This window comes from Pempheris klunzingeri, chromosome 19 (genome assembly GCF_042242105.1).
Source record: "Pempheris klunzingeri isolate RE-2024b chromosome 19, fPemKlu1.hap1, whole genome shotgun sequence".
Taxonomy (NCBI): Eukaryota; Metazoa; Chordata; class Actinopteri; order Acropomatiformes; family Pempheridae; genus Pempheris; species Pempheris klunzingeri.
Window position 1 is genome coordinate 15,664,693 of NC_092030.1, and position 21,914 is coordinate 15,686,606.

At 40.5% G+C, this 21,914-nt stretch overlaps 1 protein-coding gene across 2 annotated transcripts; it reads right to left on the minus strand.

Moving 5' to 3' along the window:
* Positions 1–1,708: 1,708 nt before the first annotated feature.
* Positions 1,709–17,846, minus strand: aff1 (AF4/FMR2 family, member 1). 2 transcript variants are annotated; one of them, XM_070850431.1, is made up of 19 exons: positions 17,668–17,846; positions 14,328–14,448; positions 12,799–13,623; positions 10,268–10,309; positions 9,474–9,560; positions 9,012–9,045; positions 8,666–8,723; positions 7,819–7,960; positions 6,782–7,729; positions 6,595–6,683; positions 6,247–6,475; positions 6,008–6,093; positions 5,407–5,470; positions 4,367–4,503; positions 4,054–4,125; positions 3,232–3,325; positions 3,089–3,132; positions 2,752–2,990; positions 1,709–2,295 (listed from the first exon to the last, which is right to left on the minus strand). In XM_070850431.1, exons 1-19 carry the CDS (start codon positions 17,682–17,684, stop codon positions 2,171–2,173), a joined length of 3,453 nt encoding a protein of 1,150 aa, XP_070706532.1. In that variant the 5' UTR covers positions 17,685–17,846; the 3' UTR covers positions 1,709–2,170. The 2 variants fall into 2 exon arrangements, with proteins under 2 accessions (XP_070706532.1, XP_070706531.1); XM_070850430.1 differs by having other exon boundaries at positions 6,008–6,096.
* Positions 17,847–21,914: the final 4,068 nt, after the last annotated feature.

The window sequence follows — 21,914 nt, forward strand, 5'->3', positions numbered from 1 at the left end:
CACTTAGTGATCCTTGTTTAGCCCTTTTCTCGTGTAATTGCACAGACACACCAACTGAATTAACAAGCGAAACATTTCAAAACCCAACAGTACTTTTTTCAAGAAACGCGCTATATTAATGCACTAATCTAAAGCAATGTTTCTTTTCCTGAACCAATATTTCATGCGGATTATGTTTGTATGCCCCTGTGTATCAGAAGGAACTAAAAGAAAAGAATTGCGCTAACAAACCTCGTGCTTTATTGCTTAGAAACAAAGTTACGATAAACAAGAGTAAAGACTAGCACAGTCTTGGGAACCTGGTGTTCTTTTGTCCAATAACCCACTGAAACGAACTACAAATATTCCAAAAAGTGCATTCTTTAGTACGCTATAGTTTGGCCATTTATACTACTCCCACGGATTTAGTTAACATTTTGCATTTCAACATTTGCTACTCAACAAAAGGGTGGGAAACAGAGAAGAGCAGCTTACTGGTGCAAAAACAAATATATCTGTTGAAAGACTGCGGTAGTTCCACTATACTTGGAAGGCAACTCAAACACGGCCAATGTGAACCACTACATCCACCACTTTATCAAAGGAAAGTCAGGATAAACAACCCCCCCATGTGTTCTTGCAGCTAGTTAAGACAAGAACCCTCTTTACTTTGATGCTTGTTTAAATTCTAATAGGAGGAGGGAACAAGTGCATTTATTTTAAATGGGATGATGAGAATAAAATCTAGTCTAGTCTGACAAACTAGTCACTGCTGGTCGTCACCGGCCAGAAAAAAAAAAAAAAAGATGACGGCCAAATCGCCTCTGAGCTGCAGCCATCGACCGGCAGAGCAAAACCATGAGAAACCTGAGTCGACATGCAAACTAACTGGAGCAGACGAGTTAAGACCTAAGAGGAAAAGTTTATGCTTTGAAATTCCACCGATGCAACAGTTACACCTGACACAGCTTTACAGCTTCTGAAAACGTCCCCTGAAACATTAAAACCTTCCCTACTTCCCGTCTCCTTATCTCATTATTCATGTGGATTGTTGGGCCACACTCTCAATTATCTACACATGATTCAATCTACAGTCAACTAGACATTTGTCCTCTCGGAATACAATTCATGTTAGCACGTTATTTTGTTTTTTTAATTTAACCTTTTAAATACACAAGAAGCGTGTTTCAGTCTAACCAGAGTTTGTGGATATCTGGTAACATAGGTTTGAAAAGCTGAAAATACAGATGCCAGCAAGGGATTAGCTAAAATAAATCAACTGATTACTGATTTGATATCGTTATCCAGCGCACTCATGATTCTTTGGCAGTCAACCCAAGTCAAATATGGGGAGATTGTCAAATCTACTTCATATGTAGTCAAATTTAGACCGTGTCACCAGTACACACGTTATAAGCAATGATTTCATGCCTGTGTGACATGCATGGCTGAATTCTCATGGGTGATCCTGCCTGATTTGTGGGAGAAATAAAATGCAGAATTAAAAAAAAAATCCCTGAAACCAGATCAAACCAATATTTCAGACTGAAACATGGAAATTGAATCTCATAAGAAAGAAAAACCAATTAGCAACAATAGAAAGTGTAATTTAAGTGCCTTTAACTTTACGGTTCAGGGTCTGCTGATTAATGCCTGTTAGCTGCCATGATAGTAACAATAATAGCAAAAGTTGTGAAAATAAACAAGATCTGTGTGAGTACTTGCACAACGACCACGTGATAAGGCTGCATCAAATCAGTGGATCCACAAAAAGGTACTTTTGGTTTTATCTAAAGGTGCTTCCACCAGGAAAGTACGAGCCAGGAGCAAGACATGAAAAATGTGGACTACAGCAGATGTATCCAATGTCCATAAAAGTGCCAGAGAGGAAGAGCGAGGAAGAGAGAGAGAGAGAGAGAGAGAGAGAGAGACACACACCAAAGTGGGAGACGATGATGAATAACAAGTGCAGTGATAGGTGTGGTGCGCTTGAGGATGCACACAAGAAGACATCGGTGTCTTCCCTCCTGATGAGATGAGTTTATGCCCATGTTAAGTACAGAAAAGGATGACTGGCGCACACCTGAGGGACACCTCAGGTCGGTATCAGAGTTTAGTGACTGACAGACTTTAGTAGTGACAGGCAGCTCGAAGGGTTTGTAGGTATTCAGGAACAGGAGCAGGCTGTTGGTCATTTTACCTTCTGGCTGTCCAGCCTCAGCCAGTGGACACCTTGTCTCGTGTAACGGACCATTGAGCTCATACTTGACGTCAGGCTCAGTGGGCCCATAACTGTGTCCAGCTCTGCCAGCATACCTACAACATATAGAAATATTAAAAACATTTAAATGACAACCATTAGCAGTACTTACACACTGACACAACACTAGCTGCACTTAACTATTAATGTCCACTAAAAGTGCTTGTTTTTACCACGTAAGTGTCTGAGAACATGATAGAAAGGATCCCGACAGATAGACATCCCTTTTTGTTTAACCAGAACTCACAATTAAAACTCACCATTCGGCATTTTACCTCGCAGACACAAATATTGTGTTGGATCCAAACGAACCCTTAAAACACCAAAGTCACACAACATAACTAACTAACCAACTACCTGCTTTTGTCAATGGAGTCTGGCGGCTTTCAACCGAGCACTTTAACATCTGGTTCTGGTTAAATAAAAAGGAGGAGCGTCTCTGATCCTTTCAGTAATGTCAGGCACACCAAGGGGATGAGTTAGTTTGCTAAGACTTTTCTATCCCTTCTTACCGCTGCCTTTTTGCGCCAGCTCCTTGGCCTGCTCCCAGATGTCATGTGCGCTCAAACATAACGTGGTGATGTTGACGTAGGTGAACGCCACTTGTTCAATGGCCTTAGGAAGAACCACAGAGGCCCCGGCGGGGTCCACAGCCGATCCGCTGCCACTGTGGTTGGAGCCGGGACCCGAGCTGGTGGATGAGTTGGCTGGAGACGGCATGTTGGGCATGGGGGACGGGGTGTCTGTGACTCTACAAGGACACGGGTAACAAGATGCAGACTTGTGTGTGAGCTACACCCGACAGCTTAGTGCAGACTGTGAATGGAACATGCAAACTGGAGGACTTACTTTGATGTGAAGACAGACGGATCGTGACTTTTCTGAGCAGAGCTCTGAAAGAGGTCCAGATTTAATTAGCAAAATTACATTTTACTTAAATAATCAGAAAAGTAAAACCCTGACAGGGGCTATGGTAATGTCTCAACACTTACATTAAAGTGATCAGTGAGCGTCTTTGAATATTTGAGTGCAGTTTTGTGTTTGTGACGAAACATGGCCATCTGCAGGAGAGACTGGCACTTCAAACTACAAGGCAAAATTAAATATTACTGGATTATTCAGAATTCACACAATTGATACAAGAAAACAGAGACTAGACAAAAACAGCTTATCGAGTTTAAGCAACAAGGCAAAGACGCTTAGATGTGTGGCCTCAATTTACCAAAATTAATGACGATTTCAAGATAGTACAAATGCTTTACAGCTACAACGTTAGCCAGCCAGTCTAATGTTAAAATATATATCTGTGTTTTACAGTCAGGGCCATTCGTTTATTGTCAGCTTTGACAAACGCTATTTTATTAGTTATTTTAATTTCATATTTAAAATTTTCCACCTGCTTTCAATGTGCTGCATTTTGTCATTTTCAGAGATGGGCTGATTGCTTCTGTTCAAAGATTTCAGCAGTGACGCTGACTTTATATTAGAAATCTAATCTAAATTATAATGAAATAATAGACATAAAAATGTATGTGTTTAAATGAATGCTGCACATCTAACTTGCAGAGATGGTATTTCTAATATTTATCTACTTTTCACTGCCTCCACAGTGACAATGGAGTTAAAATCAATGCCCTTCTGACATAAATGAGGGTTCAAACTGAAAGAAAGTCACCCAAATCTGCCTGGAACCAAAACAATAACAGTGGCCAGATTAAAAACAGAAATAAAGCTAGAGCAGGAGATCAACCATAACCAGGAGTAACATCTAAGAAGAGGTGTGTGGAGAACATGAAGTTTCATCTACACCTTACCATAAAGCTAAAAAGTCCTTTTCTGAGGGGGGAGCAGAGGGGTCCACTGAGTTTTTAAGTTTCAGTACAAACCTGTGAGAGTGGAGAACGTTGCGGTAAAACTAATGCATGAAACAAATTCAGTTATGGAGCCAAAACCTTCATGTTATAGCTTGAACTTTAACTTAGATATAGAAAATACATTTCAATGTCTGTGACGATGACAGGGTTGCAGATGTCTGCCCTGCACAGTATGGCTTTGCAAACAAGCAAACTAACAATTACAAAAAGAAAGTCATAGTGCACAGAACGCTTGACAAAAGTGGGTTCGTACTTGAGCAGCTCCACAGTCTCTGCAAACATCGTGTAGGAAGACACTGAAATCTGTGGATCTTTTTCCATGGCAATGCCACTCTCCACGAAGTACATGGCCGCATCCAGGTAGTTGAAAGCTTTACTCAGCTTATCTGACTACAGAAAGAGAGGGAAGAAGAGGGTAAAACATACATACATAACATCACATATACACTACTCACAAAAAGTTAGGGATATTCAGCTTTCAGGTGAAATTTCAGGATGAAACTAAAATACATTCTAATCTTTCCAGGTGAACTTAGTGTGACCTTCTCTAAACCTTTGAATGCACATGTCCAACTGTTCAGTGTTTCAGTACTTTCTGCACCAGCTGCTGTTCTCTAACAAGAAGCTTAACAGCAACATTCACAACAGGTTTGATCCATGAATCCACCAAAACATTTCCTGCTTCAGTTAGAATTGGTATTTAAACAGTCCTCCTCATCATGCTGTTCACATTCTGACATCATGAGACCAAGACGACACCTAACAATTGATCAGCAGCACCTCAACACTGGAGGCTTCAAACAGGAAGTCCTCAGACGGAGGTGTTCACTGAGCTTAGAGGGTCACAGAGTGTCATCAGGAGGTTGGAACAGTGATACAGAGACTGGAAGAGTCACAGAAAGGAGAGGAGTGGACGTCCTTTGGCCACATCCCAATTTATTGAGACACTGAAAATATTTTGTTGTGGTATACCTACCACTGTTGGTAGATTTTCTTTCAATAAATTGTTTAAGATGAATAAAATTACCATTACATAATATCACTGTAGCATTCACTTTTTACATTTTCCATATATTTCACCTGAAAGTCGAATATCCCTAACTTTTTGTGAGTAGTGTAACATACAATCCATACATCCATTCTGGTGTTACAATATTATAGAAGTGACCACCACCATGAATACAAACAAATAAGCAAAATATTGTGTGTTGCAGGTAAATAAATACAGAGTGTAATATACACTATAAACAGTACAATATAAATCAACTCAGACCAATAAAAAAAAAAAAGTACCTCAGCATCCGCTTTGTGCTTCAGTTTTTTGGCCTCCTTTATGTAATGCTTCACCGGATACTGCCTGTGAGTGAAACACGCTTTATTAGATTTCCTTTGATTTTAAATCAGAGATGTTGTTCTGTTTTCTTCAAACTTACTGACTTGCACTTAATGAGGATTCTCAGCAATGATAAGATATTCTTTATACAATACAAACAATGAATAATTAACTAGTGGACAGTGATAAACAGGAGGAGATCTAAAAATATGTACATGTCCTTATTAAGATGTCACTTGCCCATTACTGACAGGACCTGATTTTTTCAGGTCACCCACTTTTTAGTACATGTAACCATGTAAAGGTCACATGAGCATCCAACATCAGACTGTCTTCAGTCTTGAGAATAATGAGTTTTTTCCTGTTATGCCGGAGGCGTCAAACTTGTTGTTCCATGGTTCTGGTACACTGCTGAAACCAACAAACACTGTGTAGGTAACTGTCTCCCTTCTGTGAATTTACTTTCCCTTGGCTAGCTCCATACACAGGCAGGTTTTTAGGGGATGTGACAAATGAAAGAACAGTATTTTCAAACAGCAGCTCTCCAGAAAGGATTTTTACCTGTTGTCAAATCTGAGTCGGGGTCTGATGGTCAAAGCGTCCCTTGTGGGCTGTGAAGACGACGGGACGGCGAGGCTGCTCTTCTTCTGCTGGGAATGCAGGGCAGACATTTGGATTAAGTTTGAAAGTTACGTTTGGTTAAAATGTTCAGGTAATAATGAATTAAAATGCCCATCATCACTTTAACTATGAGACACTTCATAAACATGAGCCGAGCGCTTCTATCTCTAGATGGTCACCTTTTCAAAGTGAGGGTGCTCTGGGTGCTTTCCACTGCTCTTCTTGTGCTTGCGTGCCTCTTTGCTCTTAACAGCCTCCTTATTGGTCTCCTGGGTCTCCCCAGAACTGCATTTGTGTATCTTTGAGTCTTTCACAGTCTCTTTGGTTGTAAGAGGCTGCTGCAAAGGAACCACTTTTTTATTCTTGGCCTTCTTTCGCTCCCGGCCCTCTGTTGAATTGCAGGAACTTCTGTGGGAGACAGGATCAGAGGGCTTGTACAATACACCGGCAATGAAAGGAATATTTTAAAAATGTTAGTTACTTTTGATAAAAACAAGTATGAGATGCCTCTAATTTAGGGGACCTACTCCAGTTTGATAGACGCACGAGATGCTGATGTATTCGTGGTTTCCAGCCTCGGTTTCTTCCTGGGAACAGTTTTACTGTCTACCTCAACCTAGAAGACAGCAAATCAAACATTAAAATAAAAATGGGCTGTTATTCTCTACGTGTACGCTAACTAGAACAGCCCCACAGCCTCCTCATATGTCTCACATTTTGAGGTATGCTCTTTTTGCTGGTTTTGGTGAGTTTGTGTGCTGTAGAGACATAACTGCCCGCTCCATCTTGCTCTGTGACCAGTGCTGATCTCTCTGCATTGCTGGGCATCTCTTGATGCTTTCCAGAGGTCTGGGGGATTCTTGAGAGCAGGCTTAGATCAATCTTCACAAGCAGGGATCTAGGAGCCCTGTGGGGGAGCACAGAACTCTTTGCTGCATGCCCAGTCTTCTCTGAGTGTTTGTGGGTTGTTTTGTGAGGGATCTTGGCGCCCTTCTGGCAGACAGTCTCTGACTTTTGTTTGCTACAACTGATTCTGACTGGTGGGACAGGAGGGCAGGAGCAGGGGTTAGGATAATGCACGCCGCACGATGGACAATGAGCACACTGGACCAGCGTGGCTTCAGGTCCAGCCTTCCGCTTGTCAAGTGATGTGTGTTTAGAAGTCCTTTTACTGTCTCTTACAGTGTCACTGCTGTCCTTGTTTTTCTTGCTAGGTCCCGTTTTCGTCTTTACTTTGGGTCTATCTGTGAAACAGGGGTCTTTCTCTCGCGCAGCTACAACTTCCTCACACTTCACGCCGAGTGCTGTCTCACTGTGATCTGGGCAGCCCGACTTTGTTGGTTTTGAGGAGTGGGTGTTGCATGAAAGTTTCCTGGAAATGCTACAGCTTTTCAAATCAGCAGAAGGGGATTTTTGGCTACTTTGCTGGTTGTAGTTGTCCTGAGAGCAAAGGGTATCAGTGAACTCCTTCTGGTGAGAAGACAGCTGAGGTTTGGAATCCCTGGTGGGGTCGACCACTTCTACACTGGGGGGCTTGGAGCTTTGAGTGGGGCTCTTAGAGGCACGTGCAACACTTTGACTTTCAGTGCTGGAGTACTGCTGGCTGGACCTGATCCAGTTCCCCAACTGCCAATCACCATGGGCCACTGCTGGAGCATCCGGCTAGAAAAAGACCCAAACGTGATTTTTAGAACGGATGTTTATGTGTCCTTTATTCATCAGCATACATCAATATGTGTGCAGCAATTTACCTCCGTTTTAACTGATTTGTTCGCTGGGGGTTGGGGTGTCTCCTCAGTGGTGCTTTCGCTGTCTGACTCTGATCTCGAGCTACTCTCTGAGTCGCTGGTGCTGGCGGACTCTATCCCTCTGGAATGTGCTGCCTCAAATGAACTACAGCATGCACGCGCGCGCGCACACACACACACACACACACACACAAACAAACACCACAATAATATAACATAGCAGTGTTACAGTGATAATTAAATAATCATTGTGGCCCACATTCCCAGGCTGCGCTGTTAACAGTGTGTTTAGCAAACAATATATATCATTTATGAGGAAGAAACTGAAGGGAGAAATGATTTATTTGGTTTTTGTTTTTCTGAATTAGAGCTACAACAAAAAGTCGGTCAGCTGATTGACAGAAAACTAATCCTGCACATTTTTGACAATTGACTTACTGTCATTTTTCAAGTTTTCCTGCATTTTATGATGACTATTTGATGAAAATAATCATCAGCAGCCCTGACGACATTAATTAAATAGTATCTTTGAGCTGCAATGTCTTCTGATTGCAGGGTTTATAAAATGCTTCTTTGATGTGAACTGATGGTGGGTGTGACCAAGTTTAATTCACAGCAAACTGAACCCAGCTGGTTTTGAATGGCTGGTTGAAAACAGCCTGTAAAGCTTTGTTATGTCACCGACAGAAATCCTGGTGAAGGGTTGATGATGATGTCTGATTAAGAAACTGCTTTGATTTTAACTGCGTGACAGCAATGATTCTCTTTTGAGTCCTCAAGCTGACAGTTCAGCTGAGTGTCATATTGAAATTACAGCACAAATAAAACATCTTTTTGATAAGCAACTTACGATGAGGAGCCGCGCTGGATGAGCTGGGGTGGATCTGCAGGAGAGGAGTTACAGTTTTCTGGAAAGACACGACAGAGAAAAGAAACATCAGTCCAACAAAAGAAACAACGCAGGTGCATGTCTTAGTAAAGACATACTAATATTCACACCCATGCACTATAGCTAATCTTTTTTTTTTTTTTTTAAACTAATAATAACCTATAACATTGGACGAAGAGAAAAGAAGAGGAGATGTAACGGTTGTGTTGATTTTCCACGATACAGCTACATAATTTCTGCCTCACTATTCTTTATCATGGTGTTCATTCTTCTGTTCTGTCCTCAGCTTCATTCACTCATTACTCACTTTGTCCTGGACATGAAGAGACGTGCTCTGCTTCCTGTTAACACAAAAAACAAGCAAGCTTTAATCTTGGTCGTACATTTCTTTTATTTGGATTTGTACATTTGCATTTACACTTGGTTGATAACTTGTGTGATAAATGCTGTATGTGCACATCATTCTTTAACTAACTAGACTTAACATAAGGTCTTACTTGTTGTAACTTTATAATCCTGTCATTTTGATCGTCCAAGAGCTTTAGCAGCAGTAAAATCAGCAATGAATCACTTCTAATTAGGGTTAAGGGGTCAGCAGAAACACCAGTTTTAAAAAACATTGGAAAACTTTTTTGGTGAATTACAAGGATGCCGTCCTTGTGAAGATACAGGATTACTGCAACTAAGACCCCTCCTCCTATCTACACATGGGCAGTGGCAGTGAGCATAAAAACCATATTTCAATCATTTTCAACCATTAAACTCTTACCTTGGCTGGGAACGGGGACTTGGAGGGTTCACCTGTGCTGGGTGTGTGTATAGCTGTCAGGAGCGGGGGCCATGAGTGGGTCATTTCCTGTGGTGGGAAAAAAAAATGAGTGGGATGTGTTAGGAGCCTATCGACTTGGCTCAACTAGAGAAAAAGAGTGGCACTCTATACAGAATAAACATTAATGCACGCAGTTACACTCTCACTGCTGCAGACTTAGAGTATCTTGAATGAACTGCAACAGACAAAGACCACGTAGGTGCTGATGTTGTCAGCAAAGATCAAGAAAAGGTTCAGGGCACGACACTGTCAAAGTGTCTTTGAGTGCCATAGGAAATAACTGAGAAATAAAAATGTTACTTTGAAGTCTCACATTACTGAACATTCATACATTTCATTTCATTCATTTCCCAGCACAGATAAGCCACCAACATACTGATCTCTGGAAATCATTAAAAAAAAAAAAACACAGACGCAGAGATAAAGGCTATTGCAAGAAAGCCAAATAGCCAAAGGCAATTAAGGAAGTTTACAGGGTTGTGAAGTAACTACAAACATGCATGTTTGTTCCTCTGAGCAGTCAAATTTTGTTACAGCTACAGCATCTCACCATGAGCAGAAAATGGCCAGAAACAGGAGATACTATAAACAAACTTAGTAAGAAAAAGTCCACCAATCCCCTGCATCTTAACAGATGAGTCCATTCTGATACACCCAGGATATAAGATCTGATCATAATTACTATAATCATAAAAGACAATAACCAACTACAAACCAGAATGTAAACAGCTTACCTTCAAGATGTCCTCGACACACTGAACTTCATTTGTCCTTGTCTGTAGGAGGAAAGGAATCCTTCTGAGTATGAGGCAGTGAAAAGCTGTATGCACCATATTATAACTCCACAGACCAAACACTGAAAGATTTGTTTTAGGGCTAATGTTTTACAGGGCAGATCATTTCTTGAATTTGACAGACCAATGTTTTGAAAAACAAAACATTAACTCTGCTTTAATCCTGCCGCCATTTACATCTCAGACTATTCATTCCTTATTGTTGATGTGCCGCATGCACTCAATGTAACCATATGTCACCCCCTTAAAAGCATATCTATCCCTAACGGGGGCATTGCCAGCTGTTATTTACCTTAAAATCTGCAGTGTGGCAAATTCTATGGCGAAATAACTTGTGGGGAACAGAAAATATGTTCAGTGTAGCAGAACATTACTATATGGAAGACTTAAAATGCCAAAAGTGTAGTTTTAAACAAACGGAGACACCTTGCTCATGCTAAAGTGAAAAACAACTTCCACTCACAAGTTGGGGGTAGAACTATGGCAGCAATTTGATTTTACTGCAGCATGGAAAGTTCATGTCACAATTAAATAGCTGAATTGTTTTACAGACTAAAAGCTCAACAAATGTCCTTTTAACACATTTTTCATTTAATCGCCACAAAAACCTTCCCCAGAACACCAGATTAACAAATGTTGAGACAAATTATTTTTAGTGGAATATACTGGAAAAGCCCACTTGGTCTTTGCATTACAAGGCAGAACAGTCTCCACCCTGAGAAGAGAAAAAGAACAGACTGATTTAAAAAATCCTACACCTTATATGTGAACATAGATACTTTGTATATAAAATTGGGGTAAACCGAGCAATACATATATTTATCAATACAATGCACTCCATTACTACATCACCACTAACTAGAGCCTCAAACCCTACATGACTGACACAATACCCCGTATCAGGCAGCAACGTAGGCGACCACGACATCAGATAAACACTGTGTGTGTGAATGAGTCAACAGGCTGCATTTCAGTTTGTTTTCAGGCCCGTCTTTCAGTTTTTCCTTCTGAATGGACAGTGTTTGAGATAAGGTCAGAGTGAATGGGCCCCCAGAGCTGTTATGCAAGTTGGTGACAAAGCTCATTTATTGTTCTGCTGAGCCCAGGGGTGAAGTTATCAGAGGCAGCTGAGGACACACACACACACACACACACACACACACACACACACACACACACACAGAAAGAGAGAAACTGCATTTTCTGACATGTCATTATGTTTCCCTGAGACTTTTAGTGGACATACGTGGAGTGCAGTTGGCCCAAAGGATTTTGTTGCAGCCGTTGCACCTGTAGGCCGAGGTGACTCACTGGACCACTTCCAAAACCTTTTGTACCAATTAGTCATTCACTCAAAATATGTCACAATAGGACCGTAGTTACCCTTTAATGGTTTAAAAGGAACATTTCATAATACTGTATATCCAACCTAAAGTGTTTTATATAGGGCTTATTGCAGAGGGGAATGAGTAACTGCCTAGATGTGCACTGTATTAGTCCCAGCAGTGAAAACAGCAGCATATTCAGCACTGCTGTCCTGCTGCAGGAGGATAAGGGGGAAGTGTGGAGTAGTGCAGGTGCATTGGTTCTGTGTGTGTGTGTGTGTGTGTGTGTGTGTGTGTGTGTGTGTGTGTGTGTGTGTGTGTGTGTGTGAGATAGAGAACAGATGAATAGAGTTGAACTGGAGTTCAGCCAAATTCTCAGCAACAAAGCAAGTCCAAGACCTTGTTAAACGCCTGAACAGTCAAGCAAGAATATCAAAACTATGAAGAGGTTTCACAGAACATCCTGAGATCAGCAGAAACACAATCCTTAGCTCATGGTACAGTATATTCAAAGGCCAGAGAATAATGCTGAGAAATAAAACTTCCCATGTCCCATCATCTCACCCACAATACCTGGAAGCATCAAACAAGAGATTCAGTGGTATATATAACAATAGCTAGGTTTCTAAAGAGGAAAATATATACATAAAATGGCTAAATCATTTAACTGGCACTTCCAGGTTCATCACCAAAAATAAAAGAATTGAATTCAGAAATCAGACTCACGTGTGTAGTAATGAATATTACAGGCTGCTGGCCTGGAAAAGGCGTTTCAGCTCTGCTACAACTACTACTGTTGCTACTTTGGGAATCGTTCAATATTTTGGAAGTCACACTTATTCGCTTTCTTGCTGAGAGCTGGGTGAGAAGATCAATGCTAATCAGAACGCTTAATATGAAGCTACAGCTTAGCTTAGCATTAAAACTGGAGACAGGGAAACAACTAGCCTGGTTCTGTTCAAAGGTAACAAAATCCATCCACCAGCATTTCTGAAGCTCACTTATTAACACATTATATATGGAGGACTAATTCTAGTCAGGCTACTGGTATCCTCCTGTTTCCATTCTTTACCATTAGCATAAAGAATGGAAGCTACCTTGCCATTTTATTATAGAAAAGACAATTATATAAAAGACAACACTCACCTCCAAAAATTGTGGCAGTGTCTTCGTCTTGCCCAGGTCAGATTTGTTAATTAACTCCTGTAGAGGAACATATGGCTCTGGTGAAGGCTTCAGCTCAGGTGACTCGCTGACCACCTGGTCCTGACCATCCATGGGCCGCACATACGCTGTTGGCTTCTGGGTCACGACTACGCTGGGTTGCTTGGACGACAGGAGTAAAGGGAAGGTCTGGGAAGGTAGTGTGTTGCCCTTGTTGGCTTGAGGCAGAGATGCATCTTTGGGGGACTGTTTGAGGTTTAAACAGACAGACTCAGAGGGGTGATCTGTGGACACTTGCGGCTGATGTTTATCCAAGGTGTCCTTAGTGTTCGTGTCAGTGTTATCGTGGTCACTGGAACGTAGGAAGGCTAGCTGCTTAGCATCAGGAGACTGACGGGATATTTCCTGGGGCAGGCTGACACGCTCCCTGAAATCTGAGAGGGCTTCGCTCTTCTTTTGTTGATGCACTGAGTGGCTGACGTGACTGTGGTTGAAAGACGCATTTGAGAAAGTGGATGAATGTCCACAGTGGTTTGGAGAAGAGGCAGTGGACGTCCTCGTGGGCTGTGAGGGGTAACTGTTACTAGAGGGAGCTTTCTGACTTTGGCTGGACATGTAATGAACCTGGCTACAGAATGGAGGATTGGTTGAGTTAACTGTGTTTGGCTGACCTGGATCAGACTGTGAGAAGGTTGCATGAGTAGGAATGGGTAAGGGCTCATTGGCAAACGGATAGGGGTTATTCACATCTTCATAACTTCCAAGCATCCTCTGGATTCGATTGGAAAGCTCATCCCCTTTGTTTATCTGCAAAAAAGGGACAAACACTTAGTTATGTCAGCAGAGGGCAGTCACCACAGTTTACAAACCTTATTTTAAACAAAATTACACTGACCCTAATGTCTTGAGGCCTCAGTTGAGTGGCAATGTCACTTTTTCATGCCACTTGTGTCCTGCCAACATTTACAGCTAAAAAAAAATCTCTAAACAGTGTCCTCTGGCTGTCCAAATGCAAAAATCCAGACGAGAGAAGAGTTTATAAAAATGTTGCTAAAATCACCTGAGTTGCCTTCAATTATTATAATGTCCTCACTGCAATTGCACTCACAGTTATCAAGCTGAACTTTACTTTTATGCCCTGGCTTTTGCCTCTCAGGCTGCAATATCTCATTCAAATGAAGAGGCTGATAACAGTGTTGTCATCCTTGATTAATTCAATATTCTCCTAAAGGACGCAGGAACTGGTCATCAATCAAAGACAAGGCAGAAATGACAGTGCTCTTTGTAGTAGAATATAAAAATATAACATCAATATTAAGACACTAAATGTGATTAATCCAATAATAATGCATCAATTTACATTGCATTTTTATTTTTTTCATTACTATTATTACAGAAAGCAAAATAACCAATTCCATCAATCCAACATTATTCAGACACATTAATTGTCTGAACCAAATCTAACTGACTCACAGTGTCATAATTTGAGCACTCCAGCTATGAGTCTTTACCTTGTATGGTTCCCCAAATAGTGGCACATTCTCAGGGTTGAGTTCTTTGGCTTGGCTTGTTTCTTGGTTCCTCTGTTCCCATGCTTGGAGGCGAAGAAGGTTCCTTTCTTCATTGTATACACTGTAGAACATTACAAAAGAAAGAGATCTTCAATCATTATTGCATTTACAAGTGCATCACTTCAGCTGTAACACTAAATAAAATATACACACTTGAAATCTTAAGAAGAATTACTGTGATTAATCCTTATGATAACATTGGCTTTGGCTAAATATACCAGAAAATTTAGAGACTGCATTTTATGGCAACTGATCGCAGACAAAGCTACCCTTGGGGCAGAGCTGCAGGGTCTAATGGGAGAAGAAACTGCCCACTATATCTACAGACAAGTGTAATTAGACTCACAGACGCCATGAGGATTCACCACAACATTAACATCTGTTCTCTCTAGTCCCTAAAGATGACATGCAGCCCATGAAGACATCAAATGGATGATCATGACTGCTAGTCCTGATATGATGCCAAAAAGACTTTGTTTACTATAATAAATTACACTGTGGAACAACAGCAGGCCACATGGGATCAGGACTGGTTTAATACTTACATTTACTAAAGTGAGTCAAACACTTGTATAAATTCTGAAATTTCATAGTTTTCTCAAAATACAGTGTTGATCATCCTCAGCAACCCCGATGGGATGCTTCCATGACAACGAGTGGAGCAGCACAGATTTGGGACTAAGCCAAACAGATGAGCACTTACTCATTAATGTAGCAGAGAGACCGGACAAACAGCCAGTACAGCACAAACTGGCACTGCCCAACCACAGGCCATATATCAGTACTACCCAGGGGTAAAGCAGCACACTGTGCCTGCATTAAACTTACACACTAGACATCCAAAACAAACATGAAGCATACATTTTGTGATGGTGCACATTGGTGATGCAGCACAGGCAAGTAGCAAAAACTTATGAGAAAAAATGCAGGCATTCAATTATTGATGAGACTGGAACATAGACTGGTCAGAGCTGGCACTCACAAAGTGATTTAATACTAATATTGAATAAAGCTCTTATCATTTAATGCAAGATTACGGTGTTTTAAAAGCTGACCAGTGTGGATTATTTTGAGCAGTCTTGCTGTCCTTGTTAGTGTGGTAGGCAAGTTTCCTGTGTTTAAAACAAATTGCAATTTTCTGTTTCTTGTGCCCTCTGTGTAGAACCTTTCACCGAGCAGAATGAGAGAGCTTTGAGTGTACCCACTTACCAATCACAGAAAACTAATTCCAGAAACTGAGTAAACATGCACACAAATGACAATCTGACTATATCCCAGAATAACCCACAAAAGACAACAGAAGAAGAAGTCGTCGTCATTACAGGTGAGCCTATAAGCGGGTGACCAAGTCCAGATAGCTTTTTATACTCAGCTCCCTTTAAGAAATTACGAAAAGAAGAAGTAACCCTTTCAAGAGAAACATTGTTGTTGTCTGACATGAGGTACAGAAACATTTAGAGGATCATGTTTTTCACCATTATGGGGTGAACTCATCTGAGCCAAAAACAGCATGGACATAATTAATGTACAGGATCTCTATGAGGACACTCTAGTGTCATTTGATGAGTTGACGATGAAATGTGATGTCCCACAGAAACACCTTTTCAAATTTTTCAAACTAAAAGTCTTATTTTGGCACGCTTAAAGAATTCCACATTGGAGGAATTTTCCATCAGGACCTACTTTAGTAAAGGTTTGGCTACTAATTTATATTGTTTAATGCCTAAAAACCATAAAGACGACACCGAATGAGACGGAAGTGTCATTTGTATTTATCGTGATTGTTTTTAGTTTTAGTCTTATTATTGCTATTTTGTTTTAATTTAACATACTGCCATCTCTTCAGATCGGGGAAGGGTTCTTTATGTATGCATAACGTGTAAAATAATATCATTACAATCAATATAGATATGGTTTTTGTTTTTATTAAGTAGCCTGTGTGAGTACACACACCAGTATGTGGCAAATGTCACAGCTAAAGGGACCTGTTTAGTTTTCAATATTTTAAATGGAATATCCTTGATTTTTGACTGTTTGTCAGACAAAAAAAGATCTCTGGTGTCTTGGAACGTTTGATGGTGACTTCTTTATTTTTTACCATGTCATTTCACAACTGACTGACAGACTAATGTCAAATGTCCACTTTTGTCATCAGTTATGCTGACTTCATGTGTGCCAACATCAGAAGTATGGAGATCATGTTGTCTAGGATCTCTCACCGTGTCCACTGTCAAATTCAGAAGCTTTCTTTCATACTGCTTAACTGATTGCTGTTCTAAAAAGATATGCATCATATAGTTGAATATTTCGTCTGTGATGATTCTCATTAAGTGGAGAAACAGGCACAGACAGGACAAAGTTATTTAAAAGGCTCCTCACTGCTACGACTGAACTGATTTTAGATGCTCCCCTTTCAAACCCAGTAGACGGATTTCTGAGCATGGCACGCAAGTTTGTGTGCAATTTTGTGTACACTTTCTCTATGTGTTTTTATCTTATAGAAAAAATGTCTTTGTCATTAGTTTGCAAAACAGAGACTAATAAAGAAAAGCTGGATCAATCGGTCTCTTGCCAGCATATAACTTGACGTGCATGAGCAACCCAAAACAACTACACAGCCACCAATCTAAAAATAAACTTTTAATTGCCTTTATTTTAACACCCCAAGACTCCCTTTTTTATTAGTCTGCAATAAATAACCAGGGTGCTCGATCCTGTCTGACAGCTACGATCCTCATACTGCTCTGTCTAAAACTTGCGGTCTAAATAAATCTCAAGCTGCCATTTAACTGAACAGTTAAAGCCACATCATTACAGTTTTTATATATAATGTATATATACAGGAGGAAAAGACAGGAACACACACACACTCACGTTTGTCCAATATTATGCCGCTTATCATCCAAAATCCAAGTTAGACAAACACGACGGATGAGCTTTTAGTAGGCTTGCAAACTACAACACTTAAAGTTACACAAAGTAGCCTGTATAAACATAGCAGCCCCCCCTTTTTTGACCAGCTGGTAAAAATCACATCAGCCTGCTCTTTCCAGCTGATTCCACCTCCCTCTCGAACTGCTTATCGAGCTGAAATAAACATTACACGAACAACATATCAAATCATCCAAACAAAGTCTAACCTTTCTGCTTCGTTTAACACTTTCAAAGAGTTCAAAACTAAAACTTAACTTAGCCGCTAGTGAGCTGGCTAACCGTATCTAGCTAATTAACGCTAGTGAAGCTAGCGCCCAGCTGCTAGCAGCTAGCTGTGTCTGCCTACCTCGGCTGAGATGCCATGGTGCGCCTCTCAAGACAACCAAAGTTTGGTTGTCATCTGTTTCTGACAGTCCTCACCACGGAGTCCTTCTCACTCGGTCACATTTTTTACGGGTAGATGGATAGTTTGCTATTTAAATGGCTGCCAGGCCGCTGTTGTTTGATAGTTGTGTGCTAACCGTGTTTGGGTTGTCCACTCTCTGTCTGTCGGTGCCTGCTGGATTGTTCTACTCTATTCAGCCACCCGGGGACCAGGCTCAGTTTTATACACTCAATGCTGGACAAGCTTTTCAAAAAGAATCTCTAAAGCAGTTGTGTTACTATTATAAGTGTAAATGCAATGTAAGTATAGCGCATGAGTGCACTGAGAGCTACATTATTTACTGTTTTCTCCTCTTTAGCACAGTTTGCCCAAACTTTACACTATTACCCCTGCGTGACAGACATGGTACAGCCATCTCTGTTTGGATGTGTTTGTACCACAGAGTGGTGTTATGAGTCCTGCGTTTCCATTTGTTTTATCTGTCTATTGGTGATCCTATATTGGTATAGATAAAAAAGGGGGAAAAAAACAATAAAATTTGAGAATTGAGGCTAAAAGTGGAAGTAAAGGGTGTTTTGCATTTTAATGACAGTAGAAGAAATGATTAGAACCACAGTATGACTTGATTCTTGGTCTGCTTTGAAAAATACCAGAGTCATTGGGCATTTGACAGTAAATGGTAACATTAAGATGCAGCAATTGAGGGGACACACCAAAATAACCACAGCTCCACATTTACATTTTACACTGGTGGCAGTGCAGGATATCAGTTAGTGGTGGCAGCAAATAACAACTGTATGATCGCATCTCAGCTTTATTGCAGGAATTTTATATGAAACCAAAATATGTACAAAAGAAACTTTAAAATGGTAGTAAGGTGCAAAAATGAGTTTTTATCAACATAGTGCACTATTCAACTAAAACAAAAGTGCTCTAATTTAGGGTATATATGGTTCAATAACTTAAATTGAATAGCACAACTTTAGATAACAAAAGAAAAGATCCCCAGTGGCAGCAGTGCTACCGTTTCTTTTAACTGAACAGATTTACAGTCACAAATGCCACCAAATTGATAACTAATATGTACTGATATGGAAGTAATTTTCTCTTGGTTTATGTCCAATTTAGATAGATAGATAGATAGATAGATAGATAGATAGATAGATAGATAGATAGATAGATAGATAGATAGATAGATAGATAGATAGAAGTACTTTATTGATCCCCGGGGGTAAATTCTGGAAAATGTAATCATTGAATCAAATTTAAACTAAAATGCTCTAGAAATATGTTACAAAATTGAACAGAACACTTGTACTTTAAATGAAATGGCCTGCACAAAACATTCATGTTTTAATTTCAACATTAAGAAACATGTGTGACACTCTTTTGTGATTGGTTGTGTATGTAATGCCATATCTGTTTACTGCTAAAAAGCAGGGCAGGGATTCATTCTCTTGCCCAGAAACACTGAAGCAGATCTTAAAGTTTCCTGACTCACTATCCCACCTCGGTGCCGGTCTTTGGTGAGTGAGCTCAGATTTGATGGCATATAGCCAAAGCTGGCAGTGGTTTCTGGTGTCTCCTGCAGGTCTCACAGCTTAGCCTGCAGCAGAAAACAGATGAATCATTTGGTGCATTTCAACAAGACATGTGGGCTTAACATGCAGAAATTGTGCATCAGAGAAGAATTTTGAAGAGAATCAGCTTGTGTGTGTGTTGCTGTTCTTGCTGCATGGACACCAGCACGTGTAGGATTTAATGCAGGCCTAAGCGCAGGCTGTAAGGTCTGTTATTAGACACTAACCCTGGCTATGTTATGCTGCTACTGGCTGTTTTCCAGCAGATCACACCAACATCCTCCTCCTTCATTTAGACCTAACTGGAGGCTCCAGACAGCTGAATTAGCCATGAGACTTTAAGACCCAGTTAGGGCCTAATGAGATGTTATCTTAGTATAATGTAATATGTGATACAATGTAATTATTCAACACTAAAAGAGAATTAAAAGAGGCTTGGCTTCAGTGACTTGTCAAAACTAATTCTAAATCCAAACATATACAATATAACATATATAATATATAATATATATAATATAAAATGGGCTTAGACCATTTCAGTGTGGAGATTTCTTGGTCACTCAAATGCATGCATTCAGGACAGTCAGGTTTAACTATTATAGAGGTTGAACATGGAGGGAAGTCAAACAAAAGCTGTATCAAAAAAGCTCGTATCAATAGCGTGCGCTCAAGGAAATGATTGGTGGCAGCGATTGGTCAGTGACACACAGCTTTTTGCTTGCGTCTTGGATATTGAAAAACAAATATTTTAGTATGTGTTTCAACTATTTCCACTTTGGTGCTTCACATTTTGCGCATTTTGCAATTTCAACAGGCAATCCTGCCCTGTAGCACTCATGCCATCCAGAGGCTGGATGGTGTGAAGGACTGCAGTCTGGTTCTTGTAATGGTCCAACTGATAACCAGTAGGTGGCACTACATATCATTTCTTGTGAGTAGAATAAAGCATAACAGGCCAAGAGAGCTCTGGCCATACAGCCGAGGTGAGGTGCAATCTGTCTTTATTAACACACATACAGGATGCACACTACACATATACTATTGTATATAGGTATTCCAGATATAGTAGTATATCTCCAAAAAATCCCCAGTAATGCACCAAATCCTTTAATATACTAAAAGTATATACTTCTTCTGTTTTTTCTTGTTTACAGGTTTTTTTATTATTACAATAATATCTCTTAATGTTTCTCAAAAGTCAAACACACAAGCACAATAAAGATGAAAAAGGAAAATAAAATGTTTTAACATTGCCATAAACACTTACAACCATTAACATCTCATATTTACATTCTTCATTTAACTGAGAACTTTTCCATTCCTCTCGTCTTGCAGATTTTCTAATAAAGCTGGATTCATACACGCAACAGGATCCATATCCACACGCTATCAAACACCTTCACAGTTAAAACTAGACACAAAAGCCTCGTAGAGCAAACCTGAAGACAGATCATCATTTACTCTGGTTCTAAAATGTCCTTAAAGAACAGAAAACCATACCATAAGAGAAAATGAATATTGACAATGAGAGGATGTATGCAGTATGAATGCCACCAATAGTATCATGAATGCAGAGACTCCCATCAAGCATTTACTTTGGTAATAAAAGCTGACATTAACTTAAGTTAAAGATCTGCCACCTTCTTGGTTGGACTGATCTGGGTTTCTCTGCCAGAAGGTGACCAAATAGGGAGGACATTTAAGAACTTTGTCCCCCAGGCTGTCTTCCTGGGTGACAACTTGTACACAGAACGACGTCCCCTCCCTCTCTGTGCTGAAGTGCCGCGTGACGTCGTAACGGAGGCCACAGCTGTCTGCGACTGTGTTGGGGCTGTTGTGTGCTAGCAGTGTGGTGGCGGTGGGGGCAGTGGCTCTGACTTCCAGCTGCTCGTGTCCAACTGCAGAGATATCCACAGGCAACACTACATAGGCACGCTGAAAGCTCTCTCCAATGGTGCACTTGAGCTCTGTAGACCAACAGTATTCCCCAAGGTCTCCTAGGAGGAGAAACTATTTTATGAAGGCTTGTACACAGCAGATCATCCAACATGCAATATTAAACGGGCCTATGTCAGTCAGGCAGTGATGGATTGACATCAGAGAAGCACTTTCATTACTGATTATGTGTCAACATTTAGTTTAGTTATTTTTAGAAGAGTTGTCAGTGTTACTGAGTGGCTCCTTACCCTCTGTGGAATCTTGAAACCTTATATTACGATTGTCCTGAAGTTGCATTTTTTTGATGTACGTCATCCCAGTGCACTGCATTAAGCACTCCGTTAGTTGTGTCACCGTGTTGGGGATCGGTCTCAGCAGTGTTTGCTTCTCTGAACATTCAGCTGCTCCTACAGCCAGCAGAAAGCGTGACAGCAGTCCAAAAGACACCCACACCGTGAAATACCTAGACATTCTGTCCAGTATCAATTAAACATAAAACTGATGGCAATGTTGAGCTACAGGCCCAGGTCCTGCTTTCCTCTTGTTGCTTTACTGTAGTCCAGGGTCAATATCTTGCAGCTTGAGAATCACAAGTTAGGATTCCATTGCAGCCAGGAAAAAATCAGTGTAAGGTCATGGACAGCAACTGAAAACTTTGAAGACTTCTCACAAGTGCGCAACATATTGCTC

What these genes read in the sequence shown, in the direction of transcription:
- aff1 (XM_070850430.1), bottom strand. An exon ending in ACAAATCAGTTAAAACGGAG is followed by an intron (nt 7,730 to 7,818) that starts GTAAATTGCTGC and finishes GTCTTTTTCTAG; the next exon opens with CCGGATGCTCCAGCAGTGGC. An exon ending in AGCACAAAGCGGATGCTGAG is followed by an intron (nt 4,504 to 5,406) that starts GTACTTTTTTTT and finishes CTCTTTCTGTAG; the next exon opens with TCAGATAAGCTGAGTAAAGC.